This window comes from Thermothielavioides terrestris, chromosome 3 (genome assembly GCF_000226115.1).
Source record: "Thermothielavioides terrestris NRRL 8126 chromosome 3, complete sequence".
NCBI lineage: Eukaryota > Fungi > Ascomycota > Sordariomycetes > Sordariales > Chaetomiaceae > Thermothielavioides > Thermothielavioides terrestris.
Window position 1 is genome coordinate 418,342 of NC_016459.1, and position 17,494 is coordinate 435,835.

At 59.2% G+C, this 17,494-nt stretch overlaps 9 protein-coding genes across 9 annotated transcripts; 4 read left to right on the forward strand and 5 right to left on the reverse strand.

Annotated features, from left to right (window-relative positions):
* Positions 1–1,154: 1,154 nt before the first annotated feature.
* On the forward strand, positions 1,155–2,124 carry THITE_2116379 (uncharacterized protein). The gene has a single exon (XM_003653791.1). The coding sequence runs from the start codon at positions 1,316–1,318 to the stop codon at positions 1,889–1,891; it is 576 nt and encodes a 191-aa protein (XP_003653839.1). The 5' UTR covers positions 1,155–1,315; the 3' UTR covers positions 1,892–2,124.
* THITE_2116382 (uncharacterized protein) lies at positions 2,125–4,045 on the reverse strand. The gene is made up of 5 exons (XM_003653792.1): positions 3,483–4,045; positions 3,317–3,390; positions 3,061–3,247; positions 2,884–2,996; positions 2,125–2,804 (listed from the first exon to the last, which is right to left on the reverse strand). Exons 1-5 carry the CDS (start codon positions 3,610–3,612, stop codon positions 2,265–2,267), a joined length of 1,044 nt encoding a protein of 347 aa, XP_003653840.1. The 5' UTR covers positions 3,613–4,045; the 3' UTR covers positions 2,125–2,264.
* Positions 4,046–5,332: 1,287 nt separating this feature from the next.
* THITE_2116386 (uncharacterized protein) lies at positions 5,333–5,956 on the reverse strand. The gene has a single exon (XM_003653793.1). It carries the CDS (start codon positions 5,866–5,868, stop codon positions 5,677–5,679), a length of 192 nt encoding a protein of 63 aa, XP_003653841.1. The 5' UTR covers positions 5,869–5,956; the 3' UTR covers positions 5,333–5,676.
* A 1-nt stretch (position 5,957) lies between these two features.
* Positions 5,958–7,058, reverse strand: THITE_2116387 (uncharacterized protein). The gene has a single exon (XM_003653794.1). It carries the CDS (start codon positions 6,282–6,284, stop codon positions 5,985–5,987), a length of 300 nt encoding a protein of 99 aa, XP_003653842.1. The 5' UTR covers positions 6,285–7,058; the 3' UTR covers positions 5,958–5,984.
* Positions 7,059–9,167: 2,109 nt separating this feature from the next.
* On the forward strand, positions 9,168–9,596 carry THITE_125611 (uncharacterized protein; the record flags this gene model as incomplete). The annotated part of the gene is made up of 1 exon (XM_003653795.1): positions 9,168–9,596. The coding sequence occupies one exon, from the start codon at positions 9,168–9,170 to the stop codon at positions 9,594–9,596; it is 429 nt and encodes a 142-aa protein (XP_003653843.1).
* Positions 9,597–9,629: 33 nt separating this feature from the next.
* THITE_2116393 (uncharacterized protein) lies at positions 9,630–11,771 on the forward strand. The gene is made up of 8 exons (XM_003653796.1): positions 9,630–9,861; positions 9,919–10,050; positions 10,121–10,299; positions 10,354–10,390; positions 10,464–10,531; positions 10,626–11,029; positions 11,155–11,222; positions 11,293–11,771. The coding sequence occupies exons 1-8, from the start codon at positions 9,855–9,857 to the stop codon at positions 11,667–11,669; spliced, it is 1,272 nt and encodes a 423-aa protein (XP_003653844.1). The 5' UTR covers positions 9,630–9,854; the 3' UTR covers positions 11,670–11,771.
* Positions 11,757–12,864, forward strand: THITE_2116400 (uncharacterized protein). Its single transcript, XM_003653797.1, has one exon. It carries the CDS (start codon positions 12,133–12,135, stop codon positions 12,634–12,636), a length of 504 nt encoding a protein of 167 aa, XP_003653845.1. The 5' UTR covers positions 11,757–12,132; the 3' UTR covers positions 12,637–12,864.
* A 124-nt stretch (positions 12,865–12,988) lies between these two features.
* Positions 12,989–13,979, reverse strand: THITE_2032272 (uncharacterized protein; the record flags this gene model as incomplete). The annotated part of the gene is made up of 3 exons (XM_003653798.2): positions 12,989–13,442; positions 13,511–13,574; positions 13,652–13,979. Coding segments are annotated over 3 exons (846 nt in total), but the record flags the coding sequence as incomplete, so codon positions are not given.
* A 636-nt stretch (positions 13,980–14,615) lies between these two features.
* Positions 14,616–16,723, reverse strand: THITE_2129403 (uncharacterized protein; the record flags this gene model as incomplete). The annotated part of the gene is made up of 8 exons (XM_003653799.1): positions 14,616–15,265; positions 15,351–15,755; positions 15,814–15,982; positions 16,046–16,116; positions 16,177–16,351; positions 16,426–16,496; positions 16,556–16,605; positions 16,683–16,723. 8 exons carry the CDS (start codon positions 16,721–16,723, stop codon positions 14,616–14,618), a joined length of 1,632 nt encoding a protein of 543 aa, XP_003653847.1.
* Between the last annotated feature and the right edge of the window lie 771 nt (positions 16,724–17,494).

The window sequence follows — 17,494 nt, forward strand, 5'->3', positions numbered from 1 at the left end:
ACAAGTCCGGAAAGGTCTCCCCGAGTGCGGAGTTGCACTACACTGCTGGGCATGTGAGTGTGTCCAGGAGACCATTAATTAAACATCTCGAGGTAGCCGACCCCCCCAAGTAGTAGCTCAAATAGCTCCGTCGCGGTCTCGCTCCCGGATCCAAGCGTCTGTCTCACTCTCCCACCAGCAAGTCAAACAAGCAACAACAACACGCAGACACTATGGCCGACGCAACTGCCAAAAAACGGCCCTTCTCCAAGGTGCGTCCTGCGTCCCCCCCTCCCATCCCCGGCCCCTCCCCCTCATCCCTCTCCTCATTCCCACCATCTTCCCCCACCACCACACCACTACACAACACCAGCAACTCACCATCACCAACCCCGCTAACCACCGCCCGCCCCCGGTTTCCCCCCGGGGGCAACAACCCCAACCGCAGGTGCTGATCGTCGGCGCCGGACCGTCGGGCCTGCTCCTGGCGCTGCTGCTCTCCAAGCACGGCATCCCGGTGCACATCCTGGAGGCGGCGGCGCAGCTGGACCAGCAGCCGCGGGCGGCGCACTACGGGCCGCCGGCCATCCCCGAGTTCGTGCGCGCCGGCATCGCCGACGCCATCCTCGAGCGCGGCGGCATGGCCATCAACACGCTGTGCTGGCGGCGGCGGCGGCCGGGGGAGGAGAAGAAGGAGGGCCAGAAGGGGGAGGAGGGGGTGGGCGATGATGGCCACGAGTTCATCACCGGGTTTGACGCGAGCGACGTGCTGCGGGACGTCGACGGCGTGGACCTGCGCACGCACTGCCTGCCGCTGCAGGACCTGGACCAGCTCATGCTGGAGGAGGTGACGGGGCGGTATGGAGGGACGATCGCGTGGGAGCACCGGGTGGTCGGGGTCGGGCAGGACGCCGACGGCGCGTGGTGCGAGGTCGAGGTGCCCGGGGGCGGGCGGGAGGTGGTGCGCGCGGACTACGTGGTGGGCTGCGACGGGGCGAACAGCACGGTCCGCCGGTCGCTGTTTGGCGACGAGTTCCCCGGCTTCACGTGGGACGCGCAGATCATTGCGACGAACGTGAGCGGATTTTTTCTTCCTTTCCAATACCAAACCGTGGCCAGGTACAGGGGATAGAGGGAGAGAGAGAGCGCTGATCATGATCCGATGGGCAGACTTACTACGACTTTGCGGGCAAGTTCGGCTGGCACGACGCCAACTTCATCATCCACCCGGAGAACTTCTTCGTAGGTCGCCCGTCTCGTCCCAAGAGAAAGAGGAGGGGTGTATTTTCACGGTGGAACGCTGTCGAACTGACCTTTGGTTGAACCAACCTCTCAGATGGCCGCCAAGATAACCCGCGACGGGCTGTACCGCATCACGTACGGCGAGACGCCGGGCCTCTCGCGGGACGAGTACGTGGCGCGGCAGCCGTGGAAGTTCGAGACCATGCTGCCGGGCCACCCGAAGCCGGACGAGTACAAGGTGATCAACCTGTCGCCGTACCGGATGCACCAGCGGTGCGCGCCCAAGTTCCGCGTCGGCCGGATCCTGCTGGCCGCCGACGCCGCGCACCTGTGCAACCCCTGGGGCGGCCTGGGCATCACGGGCGGCTTCGTCGACGTCGGCGGCCTGTACGAGTGCCTGGCCGGCATCTGGGACGGCAAGGCGGACGAGTCGATCCTGGACATCTACTCGGAGAAGCGGATCGAGAAGTGGAAGACCATCATCAACCCCATCTCGTCCGAGAACTTCCGCCGCGTGTCCGACAAGGACCCGGCCACCCGGTTCGAGAGGGACGAGTTCATGCAGCAGGTGAAGAGGGGCGAGACCGACCGCGCGTACCTGAAGGAGCTGCTGCTGGCGCCGATGGAGGTGCGCTATGACTTTGCGCAGCACTACAAGAAGACGGAATGAGGTGGGCGGGATCGGCATCGGGCAGGATTTGTACCCTTTTCTGTCGTTCTGGGGGCGAGAGCGGAATTGTCGCGTGAAAGCGGGAATGGCCTACTTCGAATCGAGGCGACGGTATGCGCAACATTCCGTGTTGAATCTGGTCCTCGTCGCCTCCGATCCCCCACATCGTCTGCGATTGCCTTCCAATTTTCGCACTCCAGGAACCGTAGCCTAGAACCACCATACCCCACAAGACCTTGAAAGAGCTTCGTGCCCAATCCAACGCCAGACAACGCCGATGACCTTTCTAACCAACCCAAACCCCTAGAACCGTGGTCATCCACAGATAGAAATGAAGCCATAACCATCGCGCAAGTGAATCCCCACCCCTCTTTCAGACCCATGCCTGCTCCCGCACCGGCTCCCTCCCCATGTCCAGCTTGCCCGCCCCTTGATACTCGAAATCTGAATGGTACCGCGGCCCCAAGGGTTCCCTGGGAGGCCCGTAGCTACCCGCGCCCGCCACGCCAATGTCCACCTCCTCTTGGGCAACGGCGTCGTAGTCGCGCTCCCGCGGCCCCTGCGTCTCCATCAGGAACTGGCCCTCCTCGCACTCGTCGGCCTCCTGCTCCAGCCGTGCCTTCCGCCTCTGCGCCTGCTCCTCGAGCAGCACCTTCTTGACCTTCTTCATCTTGTAGCCGATGTAGATGGCCATGACGATGGTCAGGGCGAAAGCGATGCCGAACACGATGTTCTTGGCCGAGTTGTCGGGCTTGTCCTGCAGCAGCAGCACGCCGAGGTAGACGAGGAAGATCTGCTTCGGGAGGGTGAGCAGGGTGGCGATGGCGAAGACCCAGAAGTTGACGCCGCAGGTCGAGAAGACGGCGGTCGAGAAGTGCGAGGGGATCGCGGAGAAGCGGATGATCAGCACGATCTGGGAGGGAGGTTGGCGTCGTCAGTTACCACAGATAGGTGTGTTGCGGCGCGCACGGGTATTGTGCCGCGGGACTCACCCAGAATCCGCCGTCTCGCGTGATCCGCGCGAGCGCGCCGTAGTTGAGGTTCGTCCGTTCCAGCTTCTCAGCCTTCTTACGGAAGAGGCGCTTGAAGGCGAACCAGGTGGCCACTGCAATCCCCGAGTCAGTATCCTGCGCCGAGATTGCGAAGCTCCGACTTCTTTCGCGACGTACGTTCGCCGAGGAATGTTCCCGCCGCCACGATGCCGAACCCAATCCACAGCCCGTATACGACGCCGCACAGAAGCGCTATCAATTCGTGGCCGAAGAGCGGCGGGAACGAAATGATGATGAGAATAGCGATTGGTATGAGCCATCCGGCTGGCAGGTCTCGTACTTTCTCGGAAAACGGTCGGAGGGCCTGCCAACTTCTGCGTCAGCCCGTGTCGCCCCCCTCGCACGGCATCCCGGTTGCGACAAGGCAGCTTACCGCGACGACCTGTTCATGTTTGATGGTAATTATAATGGTCAAGACGACGACGATAATGCAGATGATCCACAGCACTGTTGTAGGCGGGCGGTCAGCGCTGACACGCTCTGGGGGCTGCCCCGGCCGCGACGCCGGACACCCCGGTAATTGCGCTCGCTGCACCCACCGAGATATTTTGGTGTCAGAAAGAGCCTCTTCCAGTTGACAGGCTGGTAATCGGTCTCGATCTCCTTGAACTTGCCGCTTGGCTGCCGCCGCGGCGTCATTTCGATGGCTGCTGCAATGCCCTTCTTCATGGTCGCCCGCGACCGCCTGATGGATTTCCTCGCAGGAACGTGGCGACAACAAAACTGCAAATGTTTCTTTCGCGAAAAGAGAGCGGGGGCGCTCGACGGAACGCGAGAATACGGCTGGCGGGAAGCTGGATACAGCCAGGAAAGGAGAGAGCGGGAGGTTTGTTCCAGGGATGGGCACAACCTCGTGTCCAGAGTCGTGTGGTTAATGTGGTTAAAGGGCAGTTCGAACCAGGGGAGGCTGTGCACGTTGGGCGGCAAGTGCCGGGAGGGCGCCAAACAGTGGGTTCGTTCCAGGTGCCAAGGACAGCCAACGATTGGCGAGAACGCTTGTTTGAGCTTGGCGCCAGTGGCCAGGGGTTGGCCGCCAGGGCTCTGGCACGAGTCGGCGGGTTGGCGCAGTTAGCACCACAAAAGCAGCGCAACGCAAGGCGCCTCCCTGCTGAGCGTCAGTCTCTGTTGGCCGTACCGGCCGGCGGCCGGGATACCCTCCTTGGCCGGTGAACTCAGCGTAGCCGACACCTTTCGAAATCGGCTCTGGCTGGAGAACCGCCGGCAGTTCCGTCCTGTGTTATGTTCGGATTCGTGTATACTAGGTAACAATGTCGAAAAAACAAAGAGAAATGCGACCAGACCAATGACCAGACCTTGAAATCACGTGCTTCTCGCGAGGTAGCAACGGCCTTCCGGGAATCTGATTGTCTTACTCTGCACTTCCATTGTGATCGGCAACTTCGCCCCGGGGCGGAGCCGCTCCGGGGCGCTCCCCCGCTCCCGCGCAGAAAAGTGGGAGAGGAGTCAAAAAGCACTCGGGAAAAAAAGCGAGGACCCCAACGTGTGTTGACCTCGAAATGCGAGCCAAGACCGTCCCTCCAGTTTTTGCGACTTGGTCCTTCCTCATGGTGACTTCTTCCCATCTGCCCATGGTAATACCTTCCCCATAAGAAGACAAGTCGGGGCCAGAGCCGTCGAGTGCAAACCTTCTCCCGGTTCGCTTGTTGAATCGTAAATAAATGCACAGGCGCATCACCTTGCAGACTTCTGGCAGACTTTGGGGAGAGATGCACCGCAATCGCCAATCGATAAGCTTATCTAATCTAAGAATCACGTGCAAGCATCTGCAAATTTGCAGACGTGCACAGACCACTTTCAGAGTTCTATAAAGCCTGGCGAGCCTGCCGCCATTTCCAGTTCTCTTTTCTTCTTTTTTTCCTCATGCGACAATACTTCAGAGAATCATTTCTATAGTAGTTGTCCTCTCTTGGTTTCCCTAAAGGAGCCACAGATCCCACCCGGGTTGATGAACGATATCCTCGACGCCCTTCAGTGAGGTTCCTTTTTTTTACTCTCGCTCTGCCTGCGAAGGCGGCGGTCGCTGGCTCCCTCGCGGGCTGCGGCTGTATAGAGAGTGGCGATGATCTGTGCCCCGGCTTTTCCCCGGGGTCTTGCCTTCGGGCGCTCGGGCGGGGCGGGTGTCGATGGAAGTCTGACCGGCCTTGTTTTTCGTTGCGCTCTCGGGTTCTGCTCGGGACGTGGGGAAGAAGACGCGATTGTCAGCACGGGCAAGCGGCGGGGCTTGGATGTTGTGGAAATGTTTGGCGTGTCGAGTCCCCTGCGCCGCCGGGCAAAGCGAGAGGAGTTGACGTTGATGAAATGGACGATTTAAGCGGCTGACCGATCAAACCACGCCTCCTCGAGTTTCGTTCGCCTCTGTGAAAGTACTCCGCATGGGCCGGCAAACCGAAGGTTGATCAGCGCCTAACGTTTGCGAAAGTCGCTGTCAATCGACCGCTGCAGCCGTCAGCTCGACAGGGTTCAGGTCAGTCGGGGCACACAGCCACGAGGAAGTGGAACCTCGCCACGGCCTCTGCAAATCGCACTTGTGGTCACATTCTTGGACGTGGTCACGTTGACGACTTCCGACGACAGTCAGCTTGCCGCTGTTCCAGTCCACACAGTCGAGGATTGGGTGTCCCGCAGTCGAGCTGCACCATCGACTTGCTCCAATTGACTTTATCCTGTCGAGTTGTCTAAATCGCAATTGCCAGGGCAGCCTGCCACGCCTTCTCATCTCGTATCTCCACCATTCGATCCCTGGACTAGTTTCGGGTAAGAATCGTGCACTGCTGACCATCTTACGTAGCTGTCTCGCTTCGGCCTCGCTGCTGTCCGTTCTGGTTCCATGCCTCTGTAACGAAAGAAAGGCACGAAAAAGACCACCACCCTCAGCCCCCCAACCAGAACGCCCCATGATTCCATCTCCCTTTCTCTGCTCCGACCCGAACTTGCTGCCTGCCCCCCAACCCGTCCGGTTATCCACCCCCCAACTGATCCAGCTCCACCATTCATGAGCTCCGTAAGGAACGAACGGAGCCTCAGACGCCGTTGACAGTGCCGCAATTGCCGCAACCGCTGCCGCTGCCGCGGTGGATGAAGACGACGCGCGGGAGGCGCGGGAGGCCGCGGCGGCGGCCGTTCGCCACGCGGCGCCGGGGCGAGCTGGCCGCGACCCCGGCCGGGGCGGCGGACACCGGTCGGTGGGCGGGGCAGGGCTCGGCCATCCGGATGCGGTCCAGCAGGTGCCGGCGCTGGCAGTCCGGCGTGCCCGCGGCCGCGCAGGCCCGCCAGACGATGGGCGGCAGCGCGCAGCCGCAGGCCCAGAAGATGCGCTTCATGTAGCACATGCTTTTCGTCGGTGGCTTGTGGCTTTGTGCGGTCTTGGGGTTGCTATAAGCTGGCTGGGGGAGGCTGGGGTACATCAGCTGGGGATCTTCTTGAGAGTATATGGGTGTGTGATGGAAGGGATGGAGGAGGCATAGACAGAGGTTGGGCGCTTACCTCTTGGGCTTGGAGATCGCACTCTTCTGGTCAGCGCTGGGGACCTTGAAGTTTCGAGTTCGTTGGACGATCTTAGACGCCGGAGAGAAGTAGCACTTGTCACCTTGACAGGCGTTGCTCGCCCGCAGAGGAAGGTGTTTCTAACCAGCAGGTTCCGGCATTCATGATCTTGCGAATAACGGCTATAAACATTGTTGCTTGGTGTGTCGGAATTGTAGCTGTGTCTATTGTCGTGCGTCTATTGTGTCGCACCACGAATAGCCATGGCGAAGCCGATCTTCGCATGTGTTGTGCTCGATATTTCGGCACAAACATCGGGCACACCGGCGGGCCTCCATTGCGGATTGTGGGCTGCATGTTGGGCATGGTGAGAACACCAGCAGTGCCGGTCAGCCTGTGCTCGACACCCTCCCGCCGGTTGGGTGCTTTGAGGGGCAAGCCTGAGAGGAATGGGTTGACAGATGTTTAAAATGCTTTGATGTCTCCGCAGTCACTCATTGGTGCTTGTGTGAAGAAATTACAAACGAGACTGCACAGTGAAGGGACCGAGTCAAGGCGTGAGTCTGCAGTATGCCTCGTTGAAGCTCACTAAAACCGGGCGGATACCATGTGGTCGACCTCTTACTGCGGTGTCGTGGCTTTGTGCTGGCAGTGATTTTGCTCTCATTTGCTCGTCGAGAATCGTGTCCACTGGCTGATCTATTCTAGTACTCGGACAAACTGACAAGTCAACAAGACTACCGGCTTAGGTCTCAGCAGATTCTGGGCATTCCGCAGGTTGCCCAGGCACCTGTACCTGCTGCATTGTAGGCAAGGAACGCAAAAGGTCGAAGCCGCTGTCTTCTCGCAGCGCGTACCGCCATGTAATTAGGAAATGGTCGCTTCGGACAACTAACTGATGCTGGCAAAGGGGGGTCGCCGCCGTCCGGGTTGCTTTCCCGCTGTTGCATCGACTCGGTACCTAAGGTAGTCAATCAAAATGTTGCATGGCTGTGTAGCACTCATGACACGAAGCGACAATGGAGGCAGCCGCTTGACTTGAAGTACCTACCCGCCTGTATCCAGATAAGATTGACCTGGGAATTCTTGCCGCTGTTGTCTGCAAACATGTAATTTTCTTCTCGGCCAACTTCCTTGCTTCCATCATCGAACCATTCACAGGTCAATTCTGAGTTGAAGAGAATAGTGGCGGTCCTGCCGGCGCCGGTCTATGGGCTTTCCATCTCAGGCTGCTGGGTAGGTAGGTCAATCCTCGACCAGGAGCCCCCCTGGCTCAAGTTTTTGTACGCTATCTCAACCGCAACAGTTGCGTGGCAGATCACAGCATTGCTCAAGAGAGAGTTACTGTCTGAAGAAATGTACAAGACGAAGGCGGCTGACGCTTCTGTTCATTGGGGGAGTCAACATCTCGCTCGGCAGAATCTAGCGTCTTTCCCAACATTCACGTCGTGTTCTCTGCCAGCAAGGCTTGGGCCCTGGGTACCTTATGTGAGACTCGCAAAGATGTGATTGATTGTTGCCGATTCTTGACCGTCATCGATGCCGAACTTGCTCCGAAATACACGTGTAGTTGCCTTGTGTAACCCTTGTCTCGGACTCGCTCGTTTCGAGCTTGCTGTGTTTTGGCTTGCCCCCTGATTGATCGCCGGGGTGCCACATGGCTCCCATCCGCACCAGCTTGTGCCGGCGGCAGCCAGACAAGTGGAACGGCGTGGCCTGTGAAGGTACACAAGGGTACATAAGTTGCCTGGGTCCATGCAGTTTTCGGGATTAGCTATGTATTGTAATTTGCAGACTAAAGTACGGTGATCGCTGGGACCCGACTCACGTCAAGATCGAGTGGAGGCCCGGATTGACAACCATACACAGTAAGGTATTGTACCTACTGTGTAGTCTCCTGTTTGCGGCCGGAAGCTGCTGCTCGCGGGTGAGGCTAACATTAGCGCAGCGAGATCATTTGCCTGGCGCCGGGGATCTCCCCTGCCCCACAGTTAGGGCTCGCAAGCGAAGCGACCCGGGCATTCAGTCGCCAAGGGAGCCCGTTACGCAGTAATCCCTCGGTGCGGAATATATCCGCACGCAGTATAATCTGTGGCGTTGCTTGGCCAAATTTTTCGTATTCCCCCCGCGCATCCCGTCTTGGGCGGTCAGTGTTTCAATCAAAGTGGCTCAAACTTTCCACTGTGGGTTCCCCTGTTGGCATGGTCGCGGAAACGGTGCGCTCCCTGTTCCGCCAAGAGTCTCGACGCTGAGGGACCAAAAACAGCCCGAGAACTGCCCAACGGCTTTGGAATTGTCTTCAATAACTCAGGTTAGGTACCTACCTACCTACCTAACCACATAATCGTCCGTAGTCGTCACCAAGCAACGCCTGTTGGCACTGGAAACACCCCCCTATTCGCGAGTTTTCGACAGAAGTACGGCATGCATCCCAGATTAGGTGGTCCAGCCCGAACTGATCCTCGGCGACCATAAGTTGGCTGCTTGGCACCGGACAATGGATGATTGCGGCTTGGCAGCCAGCTGCGGTGACGCAGAGTCGCGAGCCTGATGCGGACTGCTGCAGGATCGGCCAAGCGACATCGTTATTGCCTGGGCGAAGAATCATACCACAGTCTGCGCAGTATGTCGCTCGCTATTTAACGTTATCTGCTAGTGTACGTGTCCAAGCTCCCACAAGTACATCCATGTTCCCTTGGTCACCGTGTTGCCCGGACTCAATGCCTCTTTTCGTTGAATTCGCCGAGCCCCTTCGACGGCCCACCGCGGAGCGGGTCGGCTTCCACACCAGCAATCTCGAGATGGAGCTGTTTCATGACCTCGGCCACTCAACGTCTCTCTCCGGTTGCAATGGAGGGGAGATCAGAAACTCTCTTGCTCCACCCAAACAAAACAGTCGGCGAACACACGCAAAGATGAAATTGCGAGCAGTTTTCGAGAGCGCCGTCTTGCCAATTTCCATGCGTCCGCAGAGCCGCACCGCGTCACCGCGACCCGCACCCACGCCGCCACCGCCACGGCGTCGCCGTCCCGCCGCGGTGGAACACCGGGTCGGCATTACCAGGCAAGGCAGTTACGAAACACGTGCGCGCTTCTGCCCTAGCGGGTGGGCAGGATGCCACCCCCAAACCGCCCTAATGCTGTTGTAAATACCGGGCGTGCTCCCTTTCCCGCACCGTTGGGCCCATTGACAGCCACCATCCGATCTCCGCCTTCAATCTTCAGGAAGCTCACATTGCCGGACCTGCCGGACAGGGCTGCGAATCGCCTCACGGATGGTGACTTAACATGAGGTCCTCCCAAAGCACCTGTGCCATCCTTGGCCTGTGTCTTCTTCTTCTCGCCCTGTGCGGTGGCGCTGCTGCCGGCTCAATATCCCTCGAGGATGCCTTTCCGGCCCTTCCCAAATGCGCGGTGCGTGCCGCTGACGCGTGAGCAGGAGACGGGGTGCTGACACACGAGAACAGCAAGACTGCTTGCTGGATGCCGTCGGCCAGTCTTCCTGCAGTCCGACCAACGTCACCTGCATCTGCAACGATACGAGGCTGAATAACATGGCGACGGCGTGCATCACATCATCGTGCACCGTGAAGGAATCTCTGAGTATGACCTGACCGGTTGACCCCCCCTGGTTGATAACGCCGCACCACGGACACGAATTGACGTTTAGTAGCCGCCAAGAACCTCACCTCGCAGCTTTGCGGCCTCCCCGACCACGGCGACGACTCCTTGATTCCCATCTACTCCGTGTTCATCGGCCTGGCCGTCGTTGCCGTCGCCCTCCGGCTGGTTGCGCGCGTCGTGACCCACGCGTACTTCTGGTGGGATGACTTAGCCTGCTTCATCGGCTTCGTACGTCGGGCATTCTTCGTTTCCCACGCGCTCTCGACACTGACATCGTTTCAGCTTTGCGCAGCAGGCTTCACCGGCGTGAACATAAAAGGTTTGGCGTTCCCCATTGCCGTCGATGACACCCTGCCCGCCGACTAATTGAATCACTAACCCACCCCCTGCAGCCATCCAGCTCGGGCAGTCCAAAGACATCTGGTTCGTCCCGTTCGACAACATCACCCTGGTCGTCGAGGTAAAACATCCCACTGCCGCCCCTGCCCCCCTCAGCCTAAATAGCTCCCCACCATCCAAGCAAACTGACCCTTCCTCCGCTCCCATAATTGCAGCTCTTCTACTACGAGATGCTCCTCTACACCATCACGCGCTTCTTCGTGCGCGCCTCCATCATCCTCTTCTACATGCGCGTGTTCCCGCCGACCAAGCGCGACGGCAAGATCAACCTGGGCCGCCTGGTGCAGGCCACCTTCGTCTTCAACGTGGTCTACAACGTCAGCTTCCTGCTCGCCGTCGTCTTCCAGTGCTACCCGATCGCCGACTTCTGGCGCCAGTGGGAGGGCCCTCTCGTCGAGGGCCACTGCGGCAACGCCAACGTCCTCGCCTGGGTCGCGGCCGCGACGGGCATCGTGTTCGACTTGTGGCTGCTTGCGCTGCCCTTCTCGCAGCTGTGGACGCTGAATCTGCATTGGAAGAGGAAGGTCATGGGCGGGTTGATGTTTTTTGTTGGTGTCGCGTACGTGTTTTCTCCCTTCCTTTCTTTCTTTTTTTCTCTTTCTCTCTCTTGCCCCCTGTGGCCGTGACCTTGTCGGTCGTGTGGGGAGGGAGTTGGATTGATATGCTGACGATGGGCGTGGGCAGCGTCATGATCATCAGCTTGGTCCGTCTCAAGACCATCAATCAGTTCACCAGGGCCGTGAACCCGACCAGTTCGTCACCCCTCAACATCCCACCCCGTCTTCCCCCTGTCACTAGATTATGCTGACCAGCCGCCTGCAGAGGACATCGTCCAGGTCTGCCTCTGGTCCGGCATCGAGCTCGACGTCGGCGTCATCTGCCCCTGCCTGCCGTCCTTCCGCCTGCTGCTGCGCCGGCTGCTGCCCCGCGCCATGGGCACGACCGGACGGTACGAGATGGATCCAATGTCGAACGCCAACTCGGGCATGCGCAGCGGGCTGCGGAGAAGCCTGGGCGGGGCGCCCGGCGGAAGGATTGTGGTTGAGAACACGGTCGATGTCAAGTATGGGGGCAGCGATGATTCGAATGACAGTGCCAGCGTGTCTGGTTTGGTCCGGGGGCGGGCATCTTCGGCGAAGGACGAGGAGAGCGGGCCCGGGAATGGGCATGACAATAGCGGGAGGGGAAGAGCTCGATAGAGATGGGAGGATGCTACCTTGTTAATGTTTACTTCATTTGCGGCCTGCCAAATCTGTGCCTGAGAGGCGCAACGCTCCGTCTGGTTATCTGGCTCATGGCCGGCTCCAGCGAAAGCATGGGAAGCTGGCTGCGAGTGGCAGTTCTGGCGTGTCCGGCGTCTTGTGCTTTGGCTTGCGTGGCTTTGCTGGATTCCTCTGGTGTGGATGCTCGGGATTCTCCCGGCTGACAGTTTGCGGCTGTCTGTCTGGCTCCTCTTGCCATTCCCGGTTCTTGGCCCGATCCGGACTGTGCTACGCCGATGGGGAGGTCCGCTCCGCTGCGTGTTCCGTGGGGCAGGAGGGGCCCGTGTCGACTTAAAAAACGACCCCATCATTGTTCGTCCCTCTCTCATCTTCCTCCACGTCATCATACCACGCACGAAAACTACAACAACTCTCATCTCCATCGCCGCCGCCAAACACCATGGTCGTCATCAACCTCGGCTACACAGCGCCCGTCAACCGGCCCGGCCAGCAGCCGGTGCTGACGCTGCAGCAAGTCTGGGAGGGCCTGCAGCACAAGATGCGCCGCGCCGACAAGTTCGTCCCCATCATCACCGCCTGCGAGGTGCTCGCCGAGGAGGAGCCGTCGTCGCCCGCGGACGGCGGGCCGCGCGCCGTCGTCACGCGGCGCGTCACCTTCCAGCCCGACACGGGGCCCTGGGGCAAGAGCACGGTCGTCGAAGTGTGCAGGCTGTACCCGCCGTGCCGGATCGACTTCGTGCAGGAGGACGGGGCCACGATCGGCAACTACGTGACGCAGGGCCCCAGCGGGGACCCGGCGGACTTGCTGATGACGTATGTGTTTCAGTGGAATGTGCCGCAGGTGGCGGAGGGCAGTGCCGAGGCCAAGGAGCTGGAGGAGAAGTACAGAAAGGTAAGATTTGTCGATGGTTTGGTCAGCCGTGTCATCTGTTGTGGTTGCTGACTCGGTCTGGTTGTATAGACGGCCAAGCTGGCAGTGGAGTCAAGCATCGAGACCATCAGGAAGATTGTTACTGGGGAGCTGACCCTGGACTGACACGGATTATGGCCGCGACAGAGAGGGACGGCAATGACCCTGATTAAGTGACTTGTGGCTTAGGGAAACGTGCGCGTGGGTTGTTATTGTGCCTGGAGATAACCTCGGCAAGGTCGTGACAGCTCAAAGAAAATTAAAAAAGAAGAAAAAAGAAAAAAAAAAAAAAAAGAAAAAAAAAGTTACTCGACGTCCAATGTGCTGGTCCAGCGGCGTGTGAAATCCAATGCGTCTTACCCCCGGTTTCATGCTGTCTCTCCTCTCAAATGCCCCAAGCATTGGGAGCATGAACCATGGTCATGCCCGTATCGACAAACCCCTTGACCGTGCACAGCTCTTCGGTCCTGCCTGCTTCGTCGCGCACCATGGTCCAGAAACGCGCCTGTCCGCTGAGCGGCAGGTCCCTGGGGAACGACTTGCCCTGCGTCGTTTCCAGGCCGTGGCCGGCTATCAGGATCGGCGAAAAGCGAGGAAGCGGGTCCCATCGTTCCGTATCCTCCCCGGGATCGAACTTGTCGGACACGAACCACCACGCGGACTCGCCGCATAGCGGCGCCACCGAGATATTTCTCCACCTGGAAGAGATTGGGTCGTGCACCTCCACCCCGTTCCCCCGCGTGACAACGTTTGCCAGAGGCTGTTCACCATCGTTCCCAATGTCGATGTCAGCGGTTACCGTGAGATTGGTATCGTCGGTTATGAACTTTGAAAATGTGCTGGTGGCAATTTGAACACAGGTCAGTGTCCATCACCGTGGTCTCCAGTGGAACAGGGGCTTACTCACATGTGTGCTCGAGTGGGCGACTCGATGGTGAGACGTGTCCAAAGTGTGTCCGAACTATTGAAGTCTGAAGATTCAAGGACACCCCAGGCAGCATGATTAGCCAGGTGCCCGATGAAACCCGCAAGGACGACTGTAACTCACAGAAGTTATGCTCCTGCGGGACCTGCCGCTGGGGGAAGTCTGGGCTAAGCTGGTAGATCGGTATTGCGGTGAAAGAATACCCGGTTTCGTTCCATGCCCATGGCGCTGCCATCATGCCGGCACTGACCCGGCTCGAGCAGTTTTCGCCGCAGCAGAGGGAGACCCCGTAGAAGACGTATGGAGGATTCATGCCCGAGATGTCAGGCCGCGGGCGCACTCCGGGGATCGTCCAGGTCGCTTCGATGGCGGAGAAGTTGCCGACGCCGGGGAAGTCGGCGGTATGGATGCTGAGTCCGCAGAGATCCTTGCGGTTTTGGGCGGCGAACGCTGAGAAAGAGCTCGATATGAGGATAATGAGGAGGAAGCGGAAAGGTCTAGCGGCGGCATGTAGCGACTCCATTGCAGTGGAATAACGGAGTGTACTCGTAGGAGGTGCCGTTGAACCTATCGTTGTCAGGACTACGGTCTTCGCTTGGAGGGAGCCGGGGCATATCGTTTCCGAGAGGAGAGCATTCTTGTTAGGGAGACTGGCATGGCTGCTCAGTTTATATATGGCCTCCTGGGCACGTTACCTAAGTAGACTGCTGACCACTCCTAGCGTTGAGACGGAACGGCTTGGAAGAGTCAACAAGAACTCAGTCAGCTGACGAGCTAGTTTACACCTTTAAGAAGTACTGCAGGGCGCCAGCTCCGTGCCACAAGGTGTTCTCTGGAATGAAAACAGCACAGTACAAAGCGATCAACAATAGTATAGAATTAGTGGTTTAATAACAGCATAACTATGGCGGTTCCTTCGCTCATTCCGATGATGGTACAGCAGGACTGGCGCTCGCAGATTCCGAACATCACGAGAACCATCACTCGGCCTTGTTTCAAGCTGCCCTCACAGTAACATGCGCCCCACTCCTCCTGGGGCAGAGCAAAGACCAACAAAGACACGCCGCCACCTCATTACTCCCTTTTTTCAATGCGTGGCAATCTCCCTCACACTCGCCCGATGCACCCTCGCAAGCCACGTGGTCGCCATGAACCTCCTTATCTTCTTCCCCCACACCATAAACACAATCAGCGCCAGGTTATTTGCCAGCAGGATCGCGCAGAACACGCCGGCGATCATGACGGCATAGCCATGTTGCAGCACCCAGTCGAGCAGGTCGAGGCCCATGCCGAACGAGATGGCCTGCTTGCCGAGGTTCATGGCGATGAGCATCTCGCTGATGTTGGCGGTGTAGCTGTCGATGGCGTAGGCGAGCGTGAAGGTGAAGTAGAAGTAGCTGCAGAAGTTGGTCATGGCCACGCCGGCGAAGTAGCCGACCCAGTGCAGGTCGCGCTGCGCGCTGAAGCCGTACACGATCAGCCCGGCCGGCCCGAGCAGCATCACGGGCAGCATCGCGCCCAGCCGCATCTCCGCCTCGCGGATGCCGTTGTTCCGCCGCGTCAGGTGCGCCGCCAGCCGGTCCGACGTCGTCGTGAACGGGATCGCCAGCAGGTAGCCCAGGAAGGAGCCCACGGCGATCAGGCCCGAGTTGGTCTGCGTCCAGTTGTACGGCGGCGCGGTGATCTTCAGCGGGAACGTGTAGTTGAACGTCAGGGCGCCCAGGCCGATGTAGATTCCTGGGAGAGGGGGTCGGCCCAGGTCAGTAAGCGGTGAAAACGGCAAAGTACGTAGGACGAGAAATGGGAGGAGGAGTGGACAAACCGTATGTGGTGACCACCCAGAGCACGTGGGGCACAAGATAGTAGGTAAAGGAGCGGGCCATCATGAGGAAGTACTCGGTGTCTTTGTCGTACGCGCCCCAGAACTTGAGAGTCTGGAGGAAGGTCTTGCGGGGCGGCACGTAGGCGACGGCATCGGACGAGGATTCGGCGGCGACCGCGTGGGCCTCGGAGGAGCCCTTCTCACCGTTCTGGGAGCTCGACGAATCCAGGGCGGCCTCGGTGCGCGGCACGCGGTGGTAGAGCGTCTCCTCGACGACGAAGAAGGCCAGGATAAACAGGGCGCAGCCGAAGGCGAACTCGACGTAGAAGAAGAGGCGCCACGAGTAGCCGCCGGCCAGCATGTACCCGGCGTAGAGCGGGCCTGTGGCACCGAAGCAGAGACAGACTGGGGGCCGAACCGTCAGCAGGGCCGTCCGGCAAGATAACGAGCCAAGTGTACGCACCGGTGTAGTATCCCAGACGCTTGCCGCGTTCGTGGAGAAAGAAGATGTCGTTCACCAGCTGCACAGGCAGCGCTTCGCACACGGACGATCCGAAGCCGTGGATCACCCTGGCCGCCATCAAGCCCCCGTAAGTCGTCACCTGCGAGCAGGCCAGGAGGCCGGCGCAGTACTGGCAGTAAAGACTGGTTAGCCTCATGGAAATCGCGATTCGGCGTCCCGGGGTGGTTTATACCGTGAGGAGCGACAGCAGCATGACCGGTCGGCGGCCAAACTTGTGGTATGCCGGCACCAGCACCAGGGATCCTGGAGTGTATTCCCGTCAATAGCTTGTCACTCATCCGGACTCTCCCTCGGTAGACCCACCGAATCCAAACGCAAGATTTGCATAGCTGACCAGGTTGCTCGCCGTATTCGCGTCGATGCCGAACTCTTCCGCGTAGATGCCAATGTACACAGACGGTCCCAGCAGCGCCGAGTTGCTGAGGAACGAGTAGAGCGAGCAGACGACGAGGATGAGACTCTTGCGCGTGTTGGACCACTGCGGCCGAGCATCGATGTCAGTCAGTCCGGCATCGCGACAACGGAAGACTCGATCGAGAAAGGGCCGCAAACCTGCAGCGGGTCGTTGGGATCTTCAGCCGGCACCGGATACAGGGCCTGTCCGTAGCCCGTGTCGTCGCCCTCTGGGTTGTGGTTGTTCATTAGCGAGCTCGGCGGAGGAGGCTTGGTGGCTCGCCCTCACCTTTGGCTGTCAGGTCGACCGTGCCGGGTACGTCGCCCTCCTTGGCATGGCTGTCCAACGGCGTCAGTCCCCAAGGCTTCTATCTAAGACCCAGCGGGAACCAGATGCGAAAGGGGGCTGGACATACCTGTGCACTAAGTGCCTGCCCCCGGGCTGCTGAGGACTCATGGTGATCGGAGTTGTGGTCGGCCGCCGCGTTGACTTAGAGAGTGGAGGAGATGGCAACTGGGGAAACAGACAACCAGCTGAGCCAGGTTGACGGGTCGATTGTTGGACCCCTTATAGCAGCGGAATGTTGAGGGTGCAGAACAGGAGCCCGCCCTTTAGTGTTTCAGCTCCAGCTGGGCCAGAACAAGACAGAGCGAGACACTGAAAATGGCCGACCGGAGCGAAGGAAGTTGGAATGGGGAGTTCGCCTGGTTGACTAGTTGACAACTCAACGCGCCTAGCGCGCTACTAAACTGCGGGGGAATGTAACTCTGGATGCCGGGCTCTAACCTGAGAGAGCATGGTCGGCTGTCAACCCCAGATTGGATCCGTATCGTGTTGAAAGACGGCGGTCTCGGGTACTAAAACCCGGAGTATCCCCCGATCGAACCCCGATCCCCCAAGCTCGGGGCAGGTCAAGTGGTTGTTTCGCAAACGGAAAGCTCATTGGCGAGCTCGAAATCCAGACAATAGCCTCGCGACGGGCGAACTTGTCCAATGTAAGTAGCATCGGGTACCATTGCATTTAGATTCGCCATTGCTACCTGGACGATGCACAGGATGCTTCATCCATATGCAGCTTCCAGGGCTAGTAGGCGTCTTGGCCTCACTTAAGGGTACCGATCGGCTGGGTTCGACTGAGCTGCTGGACATGTTCCAGCTTGTGGGTGAATTTGCAGAATGAGGGGCAACCTGAATCAGGGGCAATGATGCCCGGGCGGTCAGCTGCCC